The 25,215-nt window shown below is 38.7% G+C and overlaps 1 protein-coding gene across 1 annotated transcript; it reads left to right on the top strand.

Moving 5' to 3' along the window:
• Positions 1 to 2,915: 2,915 nt before the first annotated feature.
• LOC145468244 (uncharacterized) lies at positions 2,916 to 23,303 on the top strand. The gene is made up of 20 exons (XM_081451915.1): positions 2,916 to 3,234; positions 6,571 to 6,863; positions 7,846 to 7,989; positions 8,743 to 8,916; positions 9,416 to 9,520; positions 10,242 to 10,310; positions 10,576 to 10,773; positions 11,730 to 11,978; positions 12,323 to 12,392; positions 13,258 to 13,341; positions 14,559 to 14,706; positions 15,267 to 15,399; positions 16,160 to 16,267; positions 16,350 to 16,493; positions 17,569 to 17,904; positions 18,992 to 19,312; positions 19,815 to 20,057; positions 20,461 to 20,583; positions 21,049 to 21,144; positions 21,482 to 23,303. The coding sequence occupies exons 2-20, from the start codon at positions 6,579 to 6,581 to the stop codon at positions 22,754 to 22,756; spliced, it is 4,305 nt and encodes a 1,434-aa protein (XP_081308041.1). The 5' UTR covers positions 2,916 to 3,234; positions 6,571 to 6,578; the 3' UTR covers positions 22,757 to 23,303.
• The last annotated feature ends 1,912 nt before the right edge of the window (positions 23,304 to 25,215 follow it).

Genomic DNA, 25,215 nt, shown 5'->3' with positions numbered 1-25,215 from the left:
AAAATCGTTTTTAATATTGCACAATTCATACGGGCCTGTTTGATAAAGGAACCCTCTGCTTCGTTTAAAGCTTTTATGTTTGCTTCCTTAGAAAACATACAACCTGTCGGAAATGAGGATTATAATTCTTTTTTCACCAGGGGAGATGACATGTTTGAGCGGTCCTTTTTGTGCGTTTTAATTGGATGCCAATCTGAGATCCACTGATCGGCGGATCTGGTTTGGAAACCTTTCATCTTTATTTAGTAACACGTATTTCGTGAACAGTCGGACAATACTGCCTGTTGCAAGAATAAAAGGATTGATGCCAATATTTATCAAACACAGCTGTTTCTTAGCGGAGTCTTAATGTCTTCTTCATAGAGAAAGCTTAAAGTTTCCATTTATTTTAGATTTTTGCTTACAATTAAAACTATAAAAAGGGATTACTTATCCTTTTCGATCTATAATTCACAGAGCGGAGTTATATCGAAACAAAACAAAAGGGGATTAGTTTGCCAATAGCGATGTTTTTTCTTGGAAAATTTTCCCGGCAGACTTATTTGTCGAAAACTGATTCTCGCAAGGCAGCTGAACCAACACGACGAGTTTCCTTTTTAATACCAATGTATTAATTTAGCATTTTCAATTTCAAGGAACATTTGCACAATAATATCTTGATAGAGTGTGGTGGCTACTCATTAAGGAGTTGTTATCTCTACGTAACAGATCGTAATCATTGTGATTTTCTGAAAAGCGGCAAACATAACGCACGTACTAGAAATTGATTGTTTAAAACTATGGTTGATCTTGGGTTATGCGGTCTTGCTTTAAGCGTGTTTTTATTCATCACTCCTTCAGCCATTTACTTGACTTATGGTTTCAAGTGTTTCGGGAGAAAAGAACAATCGCAATTTTGTTGGAACGTGACTGAAGAAACGGCTGTCGTGCTGACAGCGTTTGGCTTTATTTTTCTCCTTTTTGGAGCAATAACCTGCGTTTTCTCCTTGGTAGTCTGGCGATCAACTAAAAAATCTGGCGAGTCTGGAGAAAATGAGATCAAAGACAATTCGTCTGACTTTGTGTAAGTGGAAGCAGAACCGAAAAGGAACAAGAATCTAGCTGTCGAGGTAATATGAAGAAGCAAACAACAATAAGTGCATTTGAATTAAAACTCCGGTGCGGCCGCTCTGTGCGCGAAGCATAGAAAGCCTAAATATCAAAACGATCTGTAATGGCAGCCTTTCGGTCTCCAGCTAATGGACAAACAATAACTTCAAGAGCAAAGCAGCACAGCTTTTGATCTACAGAAGTTACACTGAGTTGTGACTGAGACATGGATGCCCTTCAACTTGGATTTGTAGATTTTAAAATGAGCGCCCGCGCGCGCTCTCCAGGATCGAGCTAAAACGGTAACTTCACCAAGATATTACAGAGGCACTGAGCAGTGAATGACCAGATGTCTGTAACGGGCTCGCTGAAAAAAAAAAAATGCAGAATCAGATAGTTTAGATTTTGCCGCAGTAAACTTAAATTTTTTTTTTTTCGAAGATTCAGGCAAGCGATACCTCCGTTATTAGTGCATTGATTACTTTAAAACTAATCCGAATTTTTCGCAAAGTCGAGAAAAAAAGGGGGATTAATAACATTTTTTCTCAGTACGCTCGTTTGAATGTCCTTAATTTACCATTATATTAAAAGGCTCCCTCGCAGACATTGAGCATACGGATGCTTACATTTTACACTCAATAAATTTTATTTTAATTCCATTTGCCATTGAATGTTGGCGGCGTCGAGTATTGAAAACCTGGGCACGAAAGTCAAGATGGCGGCTCGGCGATCGAACATGTATGCCGACCGAATTCAGTTTATTCAACAAAGAGGACAGAAAAAAGAGACAAACTGTCGTCTATTGGATTCCATGAAGTAATACAGTTAAGTCTGAATAAAGTGTTTTTGGCTGTGGCAGAAGAATTGAAAGAGAGAAATGTTTGCAGGCTGTCAAAATTTGGTGAATGGCAAAAGATTTTTCCGCGACAGATTAGAACAAGGTAAACGATTGGTTCAGCTCTTTGACGTCAAAACTGGACGTCTTTTATGGCAAGAATCATTTCATTAAGTTCTGCTTACCAAGTGACCTTGTTACGTAGGAGTTGTTATGGCAACCAAAAACGTCAAAATCAACTCATTTTCTTGGCTTCACATTTGTTTGAGGAGCTGTGACAGCTAAACATAGGCACAAGTCAAGGTTTTTTCTTAATATCACGATTTCATCTTTAGAGAATTAGTTCACAACCAAGTTGTAATAGCCAATTTATGTTAATATTCTCTTTCAAAGGGCACTCATTATTAACAGTCTATTATATACTGATATTGCAATTACGTGGCGTTGTCATCGTACCACACACGACGCGATCTTTATTTCCTTCGGTTAAATCTTTACAGAACGACAATAGCTAAACTAGAAAACTAAATTAAACGGAAGAGAAGGATTAGGTGTAATCTTGCGGGCACCCATAACAATTTCCAGTAAATGAAGAATAAATTATATAACACTAAGTCACTCCTCTAAAATTGCTAGACCCCAAAAGGGACCATTTAGCAACGTGGTGAAAAATGGTTGTCAAACAAAGTCTTGAGTGACTTTTAATGCATTAATTGGAATTGAAAGCAACTTCTCGATTACTTCTGACGAAAGCGATGTACAATAACTAATGAGCTAATAATGTAAATTTCTGCAGAATAAACTAAGAAAGTGCTTCAGAGTTCCTGCCTGAGACTTGAGCTAACGGGAAATTTTGATCTGAACGTATTGTATTCAGATTAAATTTCGATCATGCGTAAGTTGTTTCAGAATGTTTGACGTTATTGAGTCATAAAGCAAAACCGAGTTAAGCCCCGTTAATCCGTGCTTTGCCGTAAATACGATTAATTATGCTTTGCAAAAGCGATTATTAAAAACGCTTTGTGTGCTGGTATTTTGACATTTCTCACTAGATAACAGAAAGTGACACATGCAAACAAATGCACAGGCATGTTTGAATTTAGTGTCTACTGATAACGTCACGAAGTTCAGTTATGTTAATTTCTATTTACTACAGAAAGGTGTTAGTGTTCACTGTAATCCCAAGAAAAAGGTCACTTTCAGGATCCTGTTATGAAGTGTTATATACGTATGAAAGTACTTGAGGTGATATTAAACACACTCACAGAGCCCTTGATGCAGTAACCAAAAATTGGCAAATACAAGAAAAGGTACGTTACATGTATATCAATTATTTACGCTGTGTTGACGTACGTTGCTATTAAGTTTCTAGTGACACGAAAAAATCCAAAGCAATTATTGCATGGTTTGGTAGCTTCTTTCAGTCGTGAAAGAGAGTAACAAGCCATGTATTTGGTTAAGGCTGGTCACGAGGAGTTTGCACCAGTTGAGTCGAGAAGCAGGGAGCCATTTTTTTCTTTCAACTGATTCTCTTACTCACTGAAGATGGTTATTTGTAAAGGGTTAGGCTGCGTAATTTTTAGCCAAAATTCCGATGTAACTTAGCTAGGGTTGATGCCGTGTCGTTTGTTAATAAGTGAAGCAGACATCGGATAATCTGGTGGATTTGTTCCAGGCCAGTTCTAAGTAGCAAAAAGATACTGAACTTTCAGGTCACGTAACTTGAAGCTAAACGTAGTAAAATTGGTCAAAGTTGACAAATTAATGGGTTTCCAACCGTTTATGGTTGGTTTAAGGGTTCGTCTCAAATAAGTTGACGTACTTAGACACAAATGATGATCTGATGTATAATTATTCACTGAATTTTCTGTTCTCAGTTTGATGAATTAACAATCTCATGACTGCTTTTTGTTTGAGGTACTTGCATGCACTTTTATCATATGCCCTTAGTATGTTTTGTGCGCATCTGTTTCAGTGGAAGTGAATACTCTAAATAGTATTATCTGTTTGTTATACATTACATTGTTAAGGAAGGGATGTCACGGTGGTGTTGATGAAAGCTAAGTGAACTAAACAGTAAACGAGTTCGAGAGCGTGCAAGTGTTAGAAATTTAGGGCCAGGCGTCATCTTTGCTGACGTCAATGTTTAAAAACTTGCGTTTACAAATTTACTCGGTAATAAAAGCCAATATCATACTGAACTATCCGCAATAAACATGTACCGGAAAAATTGAGGCGTCGAGCCAGGTTTGAAGGAAACGGAACGAAACGGTTGCATGCAGCTGCCATACAGCCGTCCTGGAAGTCTGAAGCGTCTGCAAAAATTTGACGTTTTTCACTATTTTTTCACATTTTTACACCAACAGCTCATTGTGTTCCATTAACTCATATTTGCCGCAGTAATCACGTCTGTTACGTTTGTGAGACCTTTTAAATTTCCGACAACTTTCATTCATGCTAAAAAAAAAACAGTGGTAGGTCATTCACACAAAGTGGGTCTGTCGTTTTACTACACAAGTTATAAGCACTGGATATGTGATTATTGCTCAATGATTCGAAATCTTTTGTCTTGATTTTGATCTACTTTTGGCTGACTTTTCGACCTCCAGAAGAACACACTAAGCCCAGTTTAATCCATTAAGGAAGGTTACAATATAGAGGCTGTGATTATAGAAATTAAAAGGGTGCATTAGTGTAACTTAGTAAAGTTCTGCCTGTTTTGCCAGCTTGTCTTCTAGTTAAAAATAGACTCTGCTCCGGCCAGCTTTGTGGGAAATACCGCTGGCAGATTACGCATATACGTGGACACTTATTAGCACTTTTACAACTGGAAACATCAAGCCGCATTTCGATGAGCTCAACACACACATTCCCTTTGTAGAAGCCCTTAAACTTAAGTAATTGATCTTTCTTGGGCCAAGTGAATGGAGAGAAGAATGTAGAGGTCATTAAACAGGCCTGGGGCCCGTTTCTCGAAAGCCCCGGAATCTTTTCGGGCCCAAAAAGCCATTTGTAGTCAATCGGTATTAAAAGAAAGAGAGGTGTATACGCCTGACACTTCTTGTACAGAATGGAACCTCTGTTTCCATTAAGAATATGTGAATAAATCAGCTCTGTAATCATAGAGTTTGAGAATTTGCTAGGGCTTTCCGGGTGCGAAAACTTTTCGGGACCTTCGAGAAACGGGCCCCTGATCTTGATCTTTCCTGGGTACAATGAATCAGTGGAACCAGAAGAATGTAATTTGTGAGCGTCATTTAAAAAGCCTCTTCTTTATCCTTGCTGGGCCAAATGAATGGAGAGAAGAGGCCTGTTTTTGATCCTTCTTAGCCTCAATGAATGGAGACAAGAGAGTAAAAGTCATTGAAAAGGCCTGCTCTTAATCCTTCTCGAAAACAATAATTGAGAAGAGTGTAAAAGTCATTAAGAGGGAGCGATCTTGATCGTTCTTAGGCACAATTAATGAAGATACGGATGTAGAAGTCATTAAGGGTCTGTCCTATTTGTATTCCCTGAGGATTGTACGTGAAATAAGGATATGAAGAGTTAATTTTTCGTATGCAGCATGCATCAGTGTTTCTTTGAGCCACAGAATATGCGGATAGTGAATTCGCTTGATTTAGTTTCTTTTACACCCTTGACGCACATTGTAATCGCTCATCCTTTCACGTCAGACAGACACAAACAGAATTCATTTCACTCACAGTCAAAAATCCAATCATGTTTTCATTAAGGTAAGAGGAAATCGTTGCAACAAAGAACTAATTGTCACTTAGTCAGCAAGGCGCCATTAAATCGTTAGTGTCTAGGACTCGAGATCTCTTAAAAGGTATTGAAAACGGCAGGAAAAATCCCTGAGTAGAACCAACCATTCTGGTGAAAAAAAATGTTTTACTTTTTATTGCAACAACTACAAATAAAGGCTAGAAAAATGGACAGAAAGGTTTTAATTTAATACCTACTGAATATGTTAAGAGAATGCTCGTGTTTATTGCTTAGCTAGAGCGGTTTTCAGTTGAGTGTCGAAAGTAATCAAGCAATTAATAATTTGCTTTTGCTTTTGGTTTGAGATTGGTTGAGTAGTCTAATTGGTAAGTATTTAGTTTGGTTTTGGTTTTACGACACTCAATTCAAAGTAGCTCTAACAGCAGTGTATTCAGTTCTCTTGACATATTTAAATCTTTTCAGTAAACTGTGATTCACGATTGCAAAATGAATATAAATGAAGGAAAACTGATTAAATACGTGAATTGGAAAGAATCTACAAAACAGGTTTAACATCAAGTTTTCTTGCTTGGTACCTTCAAAAGAGCTTAAGTAAGAGATAATTAAGCGAAGTTACTTACAAAATTGAATCTAATATCAAGCTAAGAACATTATGAAACAACCGTTTATGCTTGGTTTAAGGGGTCGTTTCAAATAATATTCAGCTTAATTATCATAGCGTGAAAAAGGAAATTGAGGTATTTCTTTAGCCAAGTAACTCTACAGAAAACCCGAAATTGGAACAGCCTACATACATATATAACCTTCAACGGTTTGCCACTGTAATCCTTGCCAGTTTTTTTTTTTTTTTTTTTTGCCTTGAATTCTAAATTTTCGCTAACCGTTTATATGATGTTCTTCGTTTTTTCTTCTTCTTGCAGATTGGACAATGAAGCAGAGTTTTATCACCATTTGCGTCACGCTTTTCTTGTTTGCCAAACTCACCAAAGCGACAAACATGACCAATTCAACAAATGTAAGCATCTCTACAAACAGCAGCAGCAATGCAACACAGGTACAGCTCACAACATTGTACATTGGAGCGTTTTTTGACCTCAGCAAGAAAGATGGATACGGTAGCCTTCCGATGGCGCAACAGGCCATCGAGGAAATCAACAACAACACAGGTCTGTTGCCAGGATACAAACTGGAGTTGGTGGTCAAGTCAACTCAAGTAAGTTATAAAAATGTTCATTGTATAGTTAATCCGCATGGGTGCCAGTACTTGTCAAACCAAGGCTTTTCTGAAATTTTAATTGCTGAATGTCTCGCGCGAAATTTCTTTATTTTCCCCTCGAAAATGACTGTCTATGTAACTGGGCAAACTTTCGTCATCAAGAGCGAGACCTTACGAATATGTTATACTTCAGGGCCGGGTTGTTCAAAGCCCGATTATAATTAAGCTAACCCACTGCAGGATGAGCGTGAATTTTGATTTGCGTGTTGTAACTTTGTGGTGAGGTTTTCTGTTTATATCGTTTAGCCTTCTGTTTTGAGTTTGAATAATCTCAAAATACAAAAAAAAATTAAAACATAAGCAGCAAAAACATTTCTATTCAAGAAAAATTTATACTTCGCTTAACTTTTAATTCTGGGTTAGCGTTAACCGGCTTTCGAACAACCCCTGTGGTCTTCGTGTACGTTTCTTATTTGATTGTACAGTTCTTTCATTTGACAATTTTTAAGTTTCTGTGTCCTCCCTTTAAGTGAAATAAATACATGTAGTGATATTTTTTGTCCCTGCCAAAATTTCCTCAGTTTCAAAATGAGTACTAATATAGTGAAACTCTTCATAATGTCCTATATTTGCATGAAATTAAAAGAATAATTAACTTGCCAGCCCTATTCATTTTCGATTTAAAATAATTTTTTGTGTCAGAAGTCAGAAATTGCTTTGAAAGAGCGTAATAAGAAGACTTCTAAAATTTTATTATGACTTTCTGTTCGCAAGCAGGACCTCGCTGCTTATTTAATAACTCAGTAATTCCATCAATCAATAAATCAATCAATCAATAAACTTTAAGTGTCTAAAACTTCTAGTCAGCCCGGAGGCTGACTAATCGGGGCCACTCCCAATAAAATTACTAATAAATTAAATTCATTGAAGTCGACATTTATAATGTCTCTCTAAAATGATGCCTTTATTTGTACAACAGGGCAGTCTTGGAATTGGGCAACAAGTATTCAACGAATTTCTAAACACCGGAGAGAGAAAAATCATGCTGCTGGGACCAGCCGAAAATTCGTTAGCCAAGTCAATAGCTGCCTACTCCGGAATACCCGATGTTAATCTCTTGCAGGTATCTATCCTCGTCTTGAAGGCTATTTGTTTCGTATTGTGGGCCATTCTGATTATGTTGTGTTCTTGGACAAGACAATTTACTCTCATAGCACCGCAGAGGAATGTACAGGGGTACACGGCACTGTAAGGGCAATCTGACAATTTTTTTCGGGGGGGGGGGAGGAGGAGGGGCATTAACAATACTTCTAGCCGCTTCGTTCTACACAAAGCGGAGTTAAAGGAGCTACGTCATGGTTTGTCCATCTAAAAAAAATAGCCTGAATTTTTCAATTAAAGTTCGTCGTCTGTAATCCGTGTTAATCTTCTCCATCCTCAGCCATCCTTGTTTCTTAATGGTTTATTATTATCATGTACTTTTGTCTGTATGAGGTGCTTTTATCCTTATCATGAGGTACTTTTGTCTTTATGAAGTGCTTTCGCTATGACATCGATGAGGTGTTTTTATCATTATATGGGGTACTTCTTTCTTTTTGAAAAGGTACTTTTGTCTTTATGAGGAGTTTTTTTTCGTTACGCGATGAGGTGCTTTTGTCTTTATGAGGTGCTTTTTTCGTTATGATTATGTGTTTTTCTTGTTATATGAGGTGCTTTTTTCGTTATGATGCGGTACGTTTTTCTATTATGACTCTTGGTTGTTTTTCTATCTCAGTAAACTTTTATGATCAGTTTTCGGGCGAGTGCTTAAGTTTGGAGACTCGCACACCGCCTGAGAAACTCGCAGTAAATAGATATGCTTTATTCTACTTTGCAGTTCTCTTACGGAACAAATGATCTGGAGCTTGCCAGCAGAAGAGACTTATATCCTTATTTTTTTCGGACAACAACATCTCTGGCTTCACTTGATGAACCAAGAATACAATTTGTCAAGGAATACGGATGGGATGAAGTGGGAATAATCTACGGAGACAGCCTGCAATATTTGCAGGTAAAATATTAAAAGTGTGATTGCACTTTAGCCTTAACTAAAACAAGACGGTTGCCTAATGGAGATAAGTTAATATGAAGGCACGCAGACCAGCATACAGTGGTGAAAAATGATCATGAACAGTACGCTGTATATGGTAAAACAAACTGGATCGTACTTCAACCTAACAGTAGTTGTTTATACAGTGTATATTTGAAAAAATTTCACCCGACGCCAGAATATACTCTTTTTAAACTGAATTCCTACATTGCATATGTTACTCAACCCAGTCGTCTTAGTCAGCAGGTAACTTTCCAGGCCACCAATTTCTTTTTTACCGTTTTCAACGAAGGAAGTGGTGCGACAACTTAACAGAAATTGTACACAACGGAATATAGTGATAGACCATGCAACTAAGAAAATTTGGTGGTTTCATATTAAAATTAAAGTTTAAAGATCCCTAATGTGATTTATAGTTGAGCACCAATAAGACCTTCTCTGATGCTTTTCTATTCTTTAGCTATCCAACCAACTAGCAGACAGATTGAGGAAAAAGAACATCAAAGTCTTAGCAGAGGTGCGACTACAGAACAATGACCCGAAGCGGGCTATCAGGACATTGAAGGTGCGTAGAGCTTTCGAGTTTTTAATTCAGCTTTTTTAAGCTCAGAAAAGTTTTCTCCGTGAGATTCGCTTCAATGTATGAATGAGTTTTAATGATTTTTTACTATCCTAGCTATTGATAGACTCTGTTATTTTTGTTGTTGTTGTTGTTTTTGTTTGGTTGGTTTTTTTTTTTTTTTTTGAGCTTCCAAAAAGAAAGCTAGTACACATTCCGAAACTGAATATGACGATAAAATCGTTCCATTTAAGAAATAGAAAACATTTACTGTGTTTTTATCGAGTTATAGAAACACGAGTGGAAATTTGGGAGAACGAGAAATGCTGTGGGAACAAGAGCCACAGGCGAGTGTTTCTACAGCTTTTGCGAGTTCTCCCAAACATTCACGAGTGTTAGTATAACTCGATAGAAACACGGAGAACATGTTTTTTATTTCTTTTAGCAAACACAGCGACGAAAAGAAGGAAAACAACTTGTTAACTTTGATTATCAAAATGTAAATTCTCTTTGCTCTCGCCATCATTAATTACGTCAACAGCTCGTGCTAGTTCTGTGTTTCTATCGAGTTATAGAACCACGACTTTTAACCAATCAGCGCGCGTATTTTCTCAGGACTGTTTTCTAAAACATCATCCCTCTTAGATGCATCAGCTAAGCAGAGCTTATCTTTAAAATCTGGTAATCTATGAAGTCCTTAATCGTATTCTACTTCGTCTCTGCACAGGACAAGGGGATACACGTTATTCTTGGAATGTTTCCACGTAATTCCGTCGCACGGAAAATGATTTGCGAGGTAAGAATTACTGACTATAAAATGGACTGATATTAGTTCATTTTAAAAGAATATCCTGACATTTTTTATTGCCTCAGTGATCACTGCAATCAGTTCGTGTTATGAAATTAACCTGTTACGAAGTGACCTACAGTTTGGATTTGCCAGTTCAGACTTGGCAGAGTGGTTCGACCATTGCTTTGAACTGATTAGTTTGCCATCATAATCCGATGGTACTAAAATTAAGTTTGATATTTACTAAACAGCGTTTCTGCGATTCTTCCAGGCTTATCGAGAGAAGATGTACGGTCCGCATTACGTCTGGATATTCCTTAACAGCAAAAACCGGTGGTGGATACCCGGAGCAAGGGAAAACAGCGCATGCTCTGATATTGAAATGAAATGCCAAATACAAAACCACTTTTCTGTTTTTCACAGCAACCTGATCACTTCCGCAGGACACTCTTTTAGCTACAATAATAAGGTAAGGAAGACAGCAAAAACTTGAAATCTCTTGGGTCATATTCCTGGGTCAGTCAGAGTGGTGTCGAGCTGCGTATTCGCTTTTAAGTCCCTTTTTCACAACTTAAAGGACATAGTTCACGATGGATTAACTCGTTTTTCGCAGTGTACAAAGTAACCTTTAAATCACAAGAAAGATTAAAAAAAAATGTTGACAGGCGCCAAAATCTGATGATAAACCTTTAGAGGAGAAGTATGGTCACCGGCTCAAATGGAACAACGGTTTATCAGTGAAACTACCTAAAGTTCGCCTTGAATTTAGGAAGAAGAGCTTTCACTATCAAGGAGCCCAGATTTTTAATGAGCTGCCAATCGAATTTAGATCCATAACTTCAAGATTTTTATTTAGCATAAGCTTAAGTGAACATTTTTACTAATTTTGCACGCCTTTTTTTACCCATTTTTACCTCTGATAACAGTGTTGAATACAGTGATGGGTCATCCTGTTTAAAAATTCGTTGTTATTATTGTTATCATTATTCCCTTTCAATCTGCATCCTTTTATTTGTGAACGTTAGCTTGTTTGAAGGCCTTCATGACCATGGTTCGAGATGTGTTCTGGACAGTCTGAAGTAATTGACCCCCTGACACAAATATGTATGTACTATATGTGTTCGCGCGCAAAAAAGATACTCTTTTTTCATGAGCACATTTGTCGTGTACCTATCCTGTCGCGTAAGGCACGAAGAATGAAAATGGGACTTTAAGATTGGAGAAGATTGCTCAGGTTAAGAGGCGCAGAACGTAACAACAAAAGTATTTTTTTAGTACCATGTCCTTAACGTAATCCCATTATATCAAAAACATCTGATGCGTAGTGCTGAGTGTCAGAGACGGTACCTCTCTAGTGCTTTACCATTTACGTGCAACCGGGCAAAGAAATAGCTCTGATTAATTGACGTATTTTTTTCTTAATAGAATAGATCGCAGATAATCCAGGAATATCGAGCCAGAGTGGACACGTTTAACGACACATCAAACAGGAGTAGTAGTTATTTAAATGTTTACGATGCCGTTTGGTCGATAGCCTTCGTGTTGAATAAGTCAAGAACTGAGCTCGAGAAACAAGGAAAAATACTGGAGAATTTGACATACGGAGATGCTAATGCAGCAGATGTGTTCAGAAGGGAGGCACAAAAACTGGACTTCAAATCGCCAAATGTCGGGGTAAGAGAAGTACCAAGCTTGTTGTTGTTGTTGTTGTTGTTTTTCCTCTTCTTCTTCATCTTCTTCTTCCTCTTCTTCTTCTTCTTCTTCTTCTTCTTCTTCTTCTGCTGTTGATGCTGCTGTTACTACTGCTTCTTTTTGCCTTCTTCCCCTCCTCTTTCCTCTTGTTTATTTCTTGGTCGTCTTCAAGTGGTCTGCCTCCTGCAAGTTGAGATTTTAAACTAATGTATGTTACTTTTACATTGGCCCTAAAACGTCACATTGGCGATTAGTCAGTTATATAAGATAATGGTTTTATTTATGGGTTAATTTCTATTATTTGTTCTTTACCTTGTTTTGTGCAGGCACGTGTGAGATATTACGACAATGGAGACAGAAAGAACCCAATTGTTGTGAACCAGATTGTGATAGAAGGTTAGATATTACCAGATTCCCACTGAAATATTTATTTCAAACATCTCTGCAAAAAAGCTCTTTATATATTAGGATGGGTTGATTTGGAAACACAAAGGAAAGCCGACAAAAGTATCTTAGTTTTTAAATGTCTAAATGACTTAGTTCCTCCATATTTATCGGATTATTTCATTAGAAATCGCACTATTCACACTTACAAGAAAAGACAAAGGAACGACATTAACCTACCAAACCCTAAGTTAACGCTTGGGAAAAACACATGTAGATTTTCAGGCGCGGTTCTTTTTAATTATTTACCCACATCAGTAAAGAAACCACGTCGCTTTCCATTTTTGAGAACTCTCTTAGTTTTCATTTTAGCCATTAGTTTTCTACCAATATAATACTTAGATACACTTTGGTTGTTCTCTTTTGTTGTATTGATCTAGAAAAATAGTACTTCATAGATATGTAATTTCCTGTTTATTCAATTTTTAAACTCCTTGTACATAACTTTAAGGTAATTTTTAAATTCTGAATTTTTTATCATGTAGCCTTAATTTTACGCAGGGCCCCTTCTGATACCAGCCTATAGCTGATAGGGCTACCCTGCCTGAATAAAGATGACTTGGCTTGACTTAACTTGAAATATTTCTAAGAAAAAAATTATAATCGTGATATTTATTATGTAATAGAAATACGAAATACCAAATGTGTCTGCCATGGATAGCAAGTGAACGTAGATAGATAGTAAGTGAAAGTGTTTTCACTGCGCCGTCTGAAATATACAGTATTTCAAGAAAAAATGACTAAATATTTACACTGAGTGTTGTTGTTCGGCTGAATATTTTCTGACTGGGTTCTTTATTTTTCATCCCGCATCCAGACGGCAAGTTTAAGACGATTAGTGCTGGTAAATTCGACATTGATACAAGGGATTTCACTGCGTCGTCTAACGTTCACTGGTTCGGTAAGTTTATAGAATCTCCAATGTCTGTCTGCAGTTTTATGTTGTAACAAAGAGTAGTTTTCTCATGTTAAATACGATCTCCTCGCATACTCACTATTTAACCATATATCAAGGAGGTTTTCATGTAAGCCCACAGTAGTATAGGGCGCTGCGCCCTATATTATTGCCCACATTCAAGGCCAAAGTTTGGTCAGCTAGTTACTTAGTAATTTTACCTTCCCCTTGGCTGACAATAGTCGCTTATAAATTGCATTGTTATACAGCTGGAGTTTAGTTGAATCTAACCCGCGCTCTTATTAGGTGATTTATGGTCACGTGACTAAAGCTGCATATAAATGTCGCCTCGGTGGGCAACAACTATGCAATTGTTGCCCGCTCTCCCACTAACTAGAGGCTACTTTAAGTTCTTCTTGCGTTATTACTTTACACTAAACTCCAGCTATATAACAAACCAAAACTGTTTCTCACAGGGACCACTTAATAATAATAATAATAATAATAATAATAATAATAATAATGATAATAGTAATAATGTAATTAAAACTTATATAGCGCAACAACAACAACCATTTATTTGTACTCACAATTTATAAAATAATTACAATAAACATTAAATTAGTATAGAGTACTGCCTGCCCAAAATAACCATAAGGGCTAAAAAGAATGGGCAGACATTAAGTTACATAGATTACTTAGACAGTTATCGGTCGGTAACACACTTACACACACACACACAAATATAAAGATACAAACAGAATGGAAACTTACAGCGGAACAGAATATATCCTTATGAATTAATTAAAATAATTGTAATATTTAATATGAATCAATAAAGTGTATTTTTAATTTCTTCTTTAATTGAAAATCAAGTAATGTTTTGTCAGACTCATCAAGAGAATTCCAAATTTTAGGTCCCTGACATCTAATGTTGAAGATTCCGAAATTAGTTCTGGTTTTGGGCAATGAATAGGATTGTTTAGAAGCAAGTCTCGTATTATAGGCATGAATTTCATTAACTGTAGTAAAATAATGATTAAAAGCAGATGGCAATTTTTTATGATGGAATTTATGCATAAAGATTGCAATATTTAAGACATAAAGATCAGGGAGTTTGATTATAGTAAGATATTTAAAAATTGGTCTAGAGTGAGCATCAAATTTAGAGAAGGTTGCAGTTGGAAGTGTATAGTAAGTGTATAGTAATTTTGTCATTTTAGCCGGTACACCCTATACGAAGACGAAAGAGGCCTATACCTTCCGTACCATTGACAACACCCTGTTCATCACCTTGATTGCGTTTGCTGCCGTTGGAATCCTTTACGCTCTGTTGTGTCTTTTGACTTTGGTGTTGAACTTCAAGAAAAAGTAAGTAATCAACAATTCTGCTCATTTCTTCCTGCAACGAGAGAGTGGAGCTCGTGCGTTGACTTTTTAAAACACAGAATTAGCATGATATTAACAATAACCTCCGTTACGTTATTTGTTCGCGAAAATATGCTCGGATATTTGTCCACGGGCATAATGTGTTCCGAGAAGTGAATTGCGAGCTTTGAAGAACAGATAATGTCCTCGGACAAATATCCAGGCATATTTTCGCTCCAAATGGAGGCTCTGTTGGGGTTATTATCCTTCAAATCATTTTCGTAACACGCGCAGTTTACTGAGCTGGGGCATATTCAGTCACGTGACGTGTTTAGACCAATAGCGCGTTAGCGAAAATATTCGATCACCGATATTTCATGGTTGAATTCGAATTAAAATGACTCAGTAATTATTAGCCTACTGGCCCTTGCGATGTATGAGATGTAGATAGTCAACTCAAAGCCAGCCACACTCGCGGATTAATAATTTTTGGTGATTTTAAGCACCCCTTCTAATAAACGCACTGTCTTATTTACGTGACTGATATGATATCGGTTTTGCAGGATTGTGAAAAACTCCGGTCCAGTAATAAGCATGCTGATAATTTTGGGATGTGTTCTAAATTACATCACTGTCATTCTGTATGGCTTTGATTACTCACGGGTGTCAGAGGAGAAAGTCACAAGCCTTTGCAGGGTGAGTTAACGAGTACCAGATAAATCAGGCCCAGTCCACACTACGCAGGAGAAATTTGAAAACGCAGCTTTATTTCTGTGATTAAGCCTACCATCCACACTAATCCGTCATGAAAACGGAGCTTTTCGAAAACGCTCTTTAGACCGGAGGAATTTGAAAACGCTGGCTTTTTGTTTTAGTGTGGAAGGAAAACATTTTCAAAACGGAGCTTCCGAAAACGACGACGTTGCGATAATCCGAGATGTGATTTCCCTGACCGAGTTTTCCTCAAACACAAATCCAAAATGACCGGTGATTGTTGCGTTTTTATATTCCTCCGGCGTAGTGTGAACGGAAAACATTCGATACGTTTTCAGAGTGAAATCTCCGTTTTCAAATTTCTCCGGCTTAAGGTGGACGGGGCCTCAGACAAAATTAAAATTTTAGTTCAAACACCACAGACTACATTTAAAACTTTAAAACATTATTAGCAGATGACAATAAAAGAAAAAAAACGATGCGCACTTCTCATTTGGCTTTCGAAAGTACCTATATTTTTTGTGTTTGTCAGAACTTCTAACAAGGCAGCCGTCTTGTGGATTGTATAGGGGAGGAGGTAGTGAGTAATGAGAAAGAGGGAGAAAGAGAAAGAGATAGCCTGGGAAAAAATGTCTATGAGAAAATGTCATACCCATTCTAGTCAAGCTGAAGAAGTTTGCTCAGTAGGATATACTTAATGAGCCATTATTTTTATAACTCATGTTTCCGGTTCATATCGTAGGCTCGTTCCTGGACATTTGCTATCGGTTTCACTCTGTCAATAGGAGGCCTGACTGCTAAGCTATGGATGGCTTACAGTGTCCTAAAGGAAAGATTCGTTAGGAGTAGGGTAAGGTGCTTTCTGTTCTATAGTCGAAGTACATGAGCTGAGTCCACTGACTTACATATAATGCCTATTTTTTGTTTCGTAGAAAGTGATGTTGTTTTGGATGTTTGGTGCTCTGGTTTTTCTTTTCATCATTGACGTCATCATCCTGGCATTCTGGGAGACAAACGATCCCCTGTATCGCACCCTTAAACAAGTCAGGTCACAACCGGAGTATGAATGTTTCCAGGTAAGCTATACACTTAAACCATGTCATCATCACAAATCTAAGGCTGTCCGAAAAGATAGTTGAAGGGGCTCAGTCACGGGTTTTTGTTATTTTGGCGACGTACAAAACTACCTTTAAATTGAAGAAAATAAAATGGTAATTTACTAAGATAGTACTGAGTGGAAAATAATATATTTTACTAAGATAGAAAAAACACCAGAGAGATAATAGTACACCATAAAGGAACAAGGATGGTCAATTAAAGTGCCCATAATGTCAAAAAAAATTTTCGCTCATCTAATTCTACATTTCACCTAATGAACTTCTGCGAAAACATTTTTCGATTTGGACAAAATGCAATTTTTTTATAAGTTTTCAAAGACGTTCAAATTTGCCGCCATTTTGGTCCACTATTTGCACCAGTCTTCCACGGAGTCGTGACGTAGGTTCAGGAACACGTGATTTGGGTCATGACTTATCTGACTTGAAAACAAGTGGAAATTTTGCTTCAGAGTTGTCTACATTTAGTTGAAAATGCCGGAAAGGTGCGTTGCCGCTCTTTGTAGCAACGTAAATAATCCAGAAAACAACATCAGTCTTCATCGTTGGTTCGTGAACCTACGTCACAGGCATCAGTCTCGTGGCTATTTTGAGCACGTTATTCTTGTGATCAGCGGCAGGGGTCGACCGCAAGAAAATAGAATTTTGAACTTTGTAAAGATTCGTAAAAAAATTGCGTTTTATCCAAATCGAAAATTTTTTTCGCAGAAGCTCATTAGGTGAAATGTAGAATTAGATGAGCGAAAAAAAAGTTTTGACATTATGGGCACTTTAAGGATAGAAAAGATTAACACGGATTACAAACGAAGAACTTAAAAAATTTAGGCTAAACTTTTCAAGATGCGCGCAAACCGTGACTTAGCAGAGAAGGAAAATAAGTTCTTGTACTAGCCCTCGATGACTAAGTTACGCCAAAATTGCGTGTTTGTTTGATATCAGAGTCCATTCAAAGGTTTTCCATTGAGCTAAGAACTAAGGATTGTTACGTTGTAACAGGCTCCGTCAATAAAATTCCCTTCAACTTTATTTCTTTCAGCCGATAACCGCTGACACATTCCGTGCAGAGATTGAAGTCGTGGAGCAGTGCGACTGCACAGACTTGACTCTGTGGCTAGTGGTGATCCTCGCGATCAAAGGATTACTTCTCCTTGCTGGTGGATTCCTCGCTTGGCAAACAAGGCGGCTGTACATTCCAGCGCTGAACGACACGCAGCATTGTGTATCTTGTATGTTTGTAGTGGTACTGTTTTGCGTGGTTGGAGTGATTGTAGCCTTCACGACCACCATGTACCCAAATGTTTATTATGGCGTCATTGGCGCGCTTGTCATTATCGCTACAACATTCATTCTGGTTCTGCTCTTCATTAACAAGGTATATAGCATAGTAACTGTGTTTAGCTACAAAGTAAAATGACTTAAATTTGGTAATTACAGTAGTAAGACAAAAGTCGTTTATCATATCTTCAAACACCAGAGACATGTATAAAGAATAGTACTAAAAATGTGCTCAAGAGAAGGTGGGAGAGGAAAGGGATCCGAAGTAAAGATGGGCCTATTATTGCCTGTTGAATAAGTTCTTTTAATTTAGGTGGAGACAATTACAAGTAAGCGCGGAACTCACTGACAGGATAAAATTATTCCTGTAATACACGATGGCGTCAGGACGTCCGGCATTTAGACGGCTAGACCCGTACGTCTTTTGTGATTTCCAGTGAAAAACAGACTCCACTGAGATGTCTATAAACGAAACATTCACTGTTATTAACGTTGAGAAAGCTGTCATTTGCTGCTACTATGAAATCGTTATGATATAATTGCTTTTGCAAGACCACAGTGAATATATGAATGATCTGATCATAATCGTTCATATGGGCAGGGTCAGGTTCGAAAGCTGGTTACCGCTTACCCAAGATCAAAAGATAACCAAAGTATTGATTTTTCTTGCTTAAAAATGTTGTTCGCTGCTTATGTTTTGTTTAGTTTGAGCTTACTCAAGTTAAAAACTGGGCCGGGTTGTTCAAAGCCCGATTAAGCTAACCCAAGATTAGAGAAAATTTTGATTTGAGTTTTGTAACTTTTGGGTGTTGTTTTCTGTTTATATTGTTTGCCCTTCAGGTTTGAGTTTGAAAAATCACAAACAACACAAAACATAAGCAATAATGAAAAACATTTTTATACAAGAAAAATGGATACTTTGATTAACTTTTAATCCTAGGTTAGCGTTAACCGGCTTTCGAACAACCCGGCCCTGAAGGCTAAACAATATAAACAGAAAACCTCACCGAAAAGTCGCAAAAATGAGATCGATCAAAATTCCTGCCAATCCTGGGTTAGCTTAATCAGCCTTTGGACAACCCGTCCATGTCTTTAAATAATCGTTTTTGTTGTGATGAGACAATCCTACCAGCTTATTCCTTATTATCTCATTTTATTTATTACATTATTCAATTTTTCCTCAGATCGTCCGTTTGAGCTGCAGAAGGAAACGAATCAAAACTGTAGGAAATGCTGACTCCTCCGAAATTACCACAACATGCGCCTGCGGTGCAACCTGTGCCAAGTTCTGCTCATGTTGTGCATGCTCATCGGCTTGCTGTATTGCCTGTTGGTCGTGTTTTCCGTGCTGTAACTTGTTTACTTGCCTCCGGTCGTTTTTCTGCGGGTCCCAGGTTCACCCGGCCCCAAGTAGCGGAAGGGAGACCAATTCTGACTTCTACATTGGAGGTATTCTTCAAGACAAAGATGCAGAGATAGTCTACCTGAAAAATGAACTCAACCAGGTGGGTGTCAATATCTGGTTGCAAGCGTGAAATTACCTCAACTTATTATATGGCTGTGTCCGCACAAGGACTAGGAACTACCGAATTCACTAATTTTAAGTGGCTGAAGCCGATATTGACCGCGGTCTAGATTTTCCCATCGGGACCGCCATCTAGACCGGTTACATTTTGCGGCGAAAAAGTTACAATTTAAAATACAAAGGTATTGACTATTTTCTTCTCATGATATTAAGGAAGTGCCAAAAAGCTTGATGAGAAAACAAGAGGAAAGAGGCCCGACAAACTTTTTAGTTCAGCTCATCGCCGTTTGCAAGCAAAATGTCAACTAGTACAAAACAGGTCTGGACCTAAGCCTCTCCATACTTTCCAAAGGAGGAGTTGTCGTCGGAGTCTCAATTTATTTAACTGTTAGTGGTCAGCTTCCTTTACTCTTAGTGCGCCTTGCTCTATTATATTTAGTTCATTGCAAGTTTTTCGTCCTTTTTTCCCATTTTATCAACAGAAAGACACCATGCTTAGCAATCTAGGGCAGAAGCGCACACTCAAAAGTAACTCAACACAGACGGTCGATGACGGAAATAACTACTGGGAACTCGAAGATGGAGAGAGCACGTTTGATGCAAGCGCAAGCGGAAGTGACGGAGAGAGTCTAACGAGCTCCGACGGCAAGCGACGCTTCCGGCGTGCGGCTAATAAAGTCAGAATCTTTAGTGAAAGTGTCGATTACTCACATGTGAGAAGCAAGGTAGATATCGCATGTCTATTAACACTCAACTTATCGGCACGTCTGTACTTCATTTGTTGCATGCACTGTTAGCGCTTTCCTGACATGTTTGTGCGCAAGTAACGGAATGGTCTCAAACTGCATGCGAGACTTACCATGCGTGACAGAATATCCCAAATAGAGACTTTGAGCGACGATGTCAAAACACTGTCAAAATGTAAGAGCTAGAGAGGCAGCGTGACAGAATGATGAAAACTAGTGTGACCTAGCCAGACGAAAGGTAATGAAATCACAAGGGTTTTTTTTCGTCTTGCTAGGTCACTCTACACTAAACTTTTTGGTAAGGTGGAATAGTGTGACCGACGGAATAGCCTAAAGTAACGTAATCTCCAGTTGATTCTGATTGTAATTTTATTTTCCTTAGGTAAATACAGGAATAAGAAGATCATCTCTCTCTCCCAGCCCTCAACCCAGACGGAACTCACGGATGTCTATTTCTTCGCTTTCGAACGAAGAACTGCGCAAGCTCAGAGCAACACTCGCGGAGGTAGAGGGGACTTCAAGTCGACTTTAGATATAATTCGAAGACGCTTAAAAATTTAACTACCTGTAAACCAGAACAGTTATGTTTTGATAAGCTATATATGGTCGAATCGATTCGAAATGACTAGTTAGATATGAATTTGCGTTCAAACGTCCAGTCTCTGAACTCTGGTCTTCCTTCCCCGCGCGCTCTGTGTAAGGGTTAAATGTGCCCGGGGTTCAAATCCTACGTAGAGCGCGGGACAGTAACCTGTAAACAGGTTCCAAGCGAGGGCGGAAAAAAGATGGCGAATCGACGAGTGCGAAAAAATAATCGCTTCGCTCGCCGAATTTTTTTTTCGCCCTCGCCGGAAGCCTGTTCGGGAAAGAAGAGAATGACTGAACAAGCGCTTCATTTGTTCAGATTCACTTCATTTATACAATTTTAAATGAAATATGACCAACAATATATCTTTTTTCTGTTCCACAGAAAGATGACGAAATAGCAAGGCTACGTAAAGAGCTTGACACACGTAAGCCACGTGGGCTTGTTGTAAATACACAGAAAAATTCTGCATTGGAACAGGTATGGACTTGCCGTAAAATTTTGTTTGAAGCTTTGAACTGGTACAGAGGCAGAGAAATTAAGAACTATCTACCAAAAATAATTGTGGCCAAAAGGACAGAGATCTGGGAACGAGATATGGTTGTGACACGCCAGAATCTTCAACCTCGTTCTCAGGGACTCTATTCTTCCCACCCTACCGGAGCGAGAGAGGGGCGGGATCGGAAGAAAGAGACCCTGTGAACGAGGTTGAAGAGAAAACTGTGCGAGCCGCGAAAGCGAAACTTCTATTTGTAATACCTTGATTTGTAACATTTCAACTTAATTTCGTTCTAAAAGAACATTTTTGTTGTTACAGGAAGCAGTGAAAACCTCTCCCAGATCGCAAAAGATTCTCTTGATTGAAACGCCAGCCACGCCCCTTCCAGATGAAAAGACTGAGTTATCTACTTTCTCCTTTCCCCCTCCGGTGTCTCCCAGTCCCTCCAAACCAAATGCAAAGGCAAAGGACACGTCCTCTGGCGATGGAATGGAAACTACATCCGGGAAACCTGCAGATGTGACACAGACGCAGGATAGAAGCAAAAAGAAAAACTCCGTTGGACCTAACGGATCGTGGTTGTTTGATGATCATTCAGAAACGTCTAAAAACGAAAGCAAACCGACCAAAAAGGCCTCAGTAGGGGCTACTGGGTCCGGGAGGCTGGATGACAACAAAGAAAAAAATGGTGAAGGCAACAAAACAACAAGCATTAAAAATAACACAGAGGACAGCCGGAGAGCTTCTTTAACAAACGTGACAGTATCCGTTCAACAAGAAAATACATCTGCTCCTAAGAAAACAGAAACAAAAGGGGATAGCGAAGGTAAAAAAGACGCTCACGGAAAAGTTTCAAGTTGGCTTCTCAGGAATGGCAACAATAAAGATGACAACAAGAACAGTGGGTTACGAGAAGATGAGAACGGGAGAAAGACGGATGACAAAGACAATGAGCGTGGTGAAGATATGAGTAATAACAACGGAGAAATCAGATCAGACGACAGAACTGTGAACCACGAATCAACAAAGAGCGAGAACACCACTAAAGAGATCAAAGGTCTAGAAAACGACGCGCCCAAGGGCGGAGCTGGGAACGGGGTTGGGAAGAAAGATAATGAAAGAAACATCGAGATGATTGACGAAGAAGACGAAGACAATGTTGACGATGATGACGATGACGATGGGGAGGAAGATGAAGGCGATGGAGACGAAGACGACGGTAAAGAAGATAAAACCAACGGTGCAAGGAAGAACAAAGGAAGGAGGCGCAAAAAGATAGGATCGTATGGCAAATTAAAATGGAATGCCGCGTCCAAAATCGACACTGGCTCAGGTAGTTACGCGCGTAAGAAAAGCGTTAAAAAGATTCCTAACTTCAAAAACGACTACTCTCACGTCCGGTCACGGCTGTCCTCAGTTAGTGAAGCAAACACCGTGAAGGACAAAACAACGGAAAATCCATCACCCGAACGACGGCGGAGCGTGTCAATCAACAACGACCCGCGACCTGACTATTCCAATGTTAGACCGCGGTTATACAACGGAGGAAGAGGATATAACAGCGAGATGCCGAGCACAGTGTCAAAGACATAGCAATTTTAAACACAGAGCGAGGTCTGTAGGATGAAAACAAACTTAAGTCTCATCTTGTGGTCTACTTAAGTAACAGAGAGTTTACGTATAATGGCTCTCAGTTTTACACAAAGAGCAGTTTTCAATTGAGTGTCGTAAAACCAATAATCACTCTAGCCAATCACAAAGGACACGGAAAATCCAGTGAACCAATCAAAGCTCGAAGTAATTACGTGTAGCTGACACAAAGCGCGAGAAAACGTGAGCGAGCGAGTCACGATTGGTTTTGTTTTACTTCTGATTGGATGAAAAAGTGGCGTGAGTTTTTTAAGTCAATCGTGTAGTGTAGTTGATGCAAAACCAATTACTTTTAGACACTCAAATGAAAATTACTCCAGGAAACATTTCCAACAGTATCATAGAGATTCTCCGACGTAAAAACATCACCAACAAATAAGCTATAAGACTGACATAAGTTATAATTAGGGATCCATATCGTAACAGGGCGCTAGCTGAAACCTAGACACGAGAAAAACACCGAGGCTGACATTCCTGGCGTCACCTTATATAGAGCAATATAAACAGACGTTGTTGGAATTCTTCAAAAAAACGTTCGCAAAGTCAGTAGTCTAGGGCTAAAGCGCAATAATTTTTATTATTACTTCCGGAAAGACATTGGTGAATAGAATATTATTTTTATACATATGCAGGCTATAAATTGATAAAATTTAAGGTCATTGATATTTATAGCTTAAGTTTGTAACAAGCTAATATGTCGTCATTTCTGAAAAGCCTCTCAAATAAGCAGCAATTATTATTCACTTCATATAGGCGTTTTAATGGGAAGCGGAACAGGTGTAGGGATTTTCTTCTCATACTTTTCATTCGTTTCGAGTTCAAGGGCAAAAAATTTCAATTACATATAGCTCAAAAACTTGAATAATATAAATATGGTATTGTAAATTAAATATTACAGTAGTTATTGAGGCGATGTAGCAAACCCAAGACGAAGCCATTTATAATTATTAGACTCCAGGCGCAAGCATGTTTATTGTAGTTTTTCAGGTTATGTATCTTCTGGGAGTAAACAAATGCTATCCCAGAACTAACTTGTTTATATTCCATGATAAAAAGGTAACATGAAAAAATATCACATCTGTTTTTAGTCCACTTTTTCCACCGATGTTCATTACCCGTCGCTTCAGGACTCCGACATGAAGGGTGCACCCACCCAACCATCCCTGTTTCTGTTTTCAACCTCGACCTTTAAACCATTGTTACCCCGACGGTCCCAGAAGCGCTTGTTTGACTGAGCTCTTACAGTGATGTAGACACATGTTATTGAAAACACCCTTGCTGTTTGGAGGGGGGGACAGGGAGAGGAAAGGGCGAGAAGATGGAGATCTGAGAGGGCGGGAATCAGGAGAGAAACGCAAAATGCTAATGTTTGTCTTTTGTTAAGCGTTTAAATACTTTCAAAAACAAAAACCGAAAATGTTATTTGGCTTGCATTTAGCTTATTTTGTGACTTCTGGGCAGACAAGCAAAGGAAAATTCGCCACTGGGCTTAAGAACTGAGGCGTACTTCCTACGTCATAGGTCATGAAATGTTGTCGCTTAAGCTGTCAAAAGACGTGAGTAAGAGGAGCAAAGCTGAAAACAAAGAAAAGGAACGCCTAAGGATTGCGCAGCTAAATGTTAAGATGTGTTTTGAGTCTCCTTATTTACAGGGGACGGGACCAAGACGGACAACGGCGGGAGTCAGAAGATAAAGGTACGGGAAGCGGAAGGTTCTGATCCCCCTGTCTTCCCTCCACTACCCCCTTCCAACTTTACTGCAGCACAACTACCCTGACAAGGGAAGCTGAGTTATGGGAGGATAGGGCGAGAGGCGTGTTAAACTGTAGTGTGCGGCCTCGACCCGCCACCAGGGGTGGTCGGAAGGGCGAGACTTCACTTCTACCAAACTCCGTTGACCTGGCCAGATGATTGAAACTGTTATCCTCCTAATTAATCTTTTTACCTCTGACGGATAAGGAGAATTTATCTCATAAGAGATACCAAAGTAGAGTCGTTTTTGACGAATTATACGCTGTCCTGCCGAAGTATAAGTCCCAGACAGTACATTTCAATAAGGAGCCTGTGTACACCCTACTAAGCCAGACGAGCCAAGCGAGGCCTGGTAAGGACGCCATAATAGCTTATTCACAAGTTGATTTTGAAGAACAACTAGTTCTTGTTTATTTTAAGTATCAGTTGGTGAAACAACCATGAAAAATTAAAATGGAACGCCAAAAGCGGCACTAAGAATAAACACGATTTTACACCTCTTGAAAGAGAGTAACATCCCAGTCAATACCATGCAGAGAGCTTCTCTGGTCATGGAGCTTCAAACCTCCACAGTCATGTTACTTTATAACATGGTTGTGTGGCAACTGTTACTAACATCTGTGAACTTAACGTAATGCTAATCAGCGATC

This window comes from Orbicella franksi, chromosome 14, assembly GCF_964199315.1.
Source record: "Orbicella franksi chromosome 14, jaOrbFran1.1, whole genome shotgun sequence".
Lineage (NCBI taxonomy): Eukaryota > Metazoa > Cnidaria > Anthozoa > Scleractinia > Merulinidae > Orbicella > Orbicella franksi.
This window is presented reverse-complemented; position numbering and strand designations above follow the sequence as displayed.

Bases quoted from the DNA above. Each gene is read 5' to 3' on its own strand.
- LOC145468244 (XM_081451915.1), top strand. From the start codon at position 6,579: ATGAAGCAGAGTTTTATCACCATTTGCGTCACGCTTTTCTTGTTTGCC. The intron at 9,521-10,241 runs GTGCGTAGAGCT...GTCTCTGCACAG, and splicing joins GGGCTATCAGGACATTGAAG to GACAAGGGGATACACGTTAT. The intron at 16,268-16,349 runs GTAAGGTGCTTT...TTTGTTTCGTAG, and splicing joins AAAGATTCGTTAGGAGTAGG to AAAGTGATGTTGTTTTGGAT.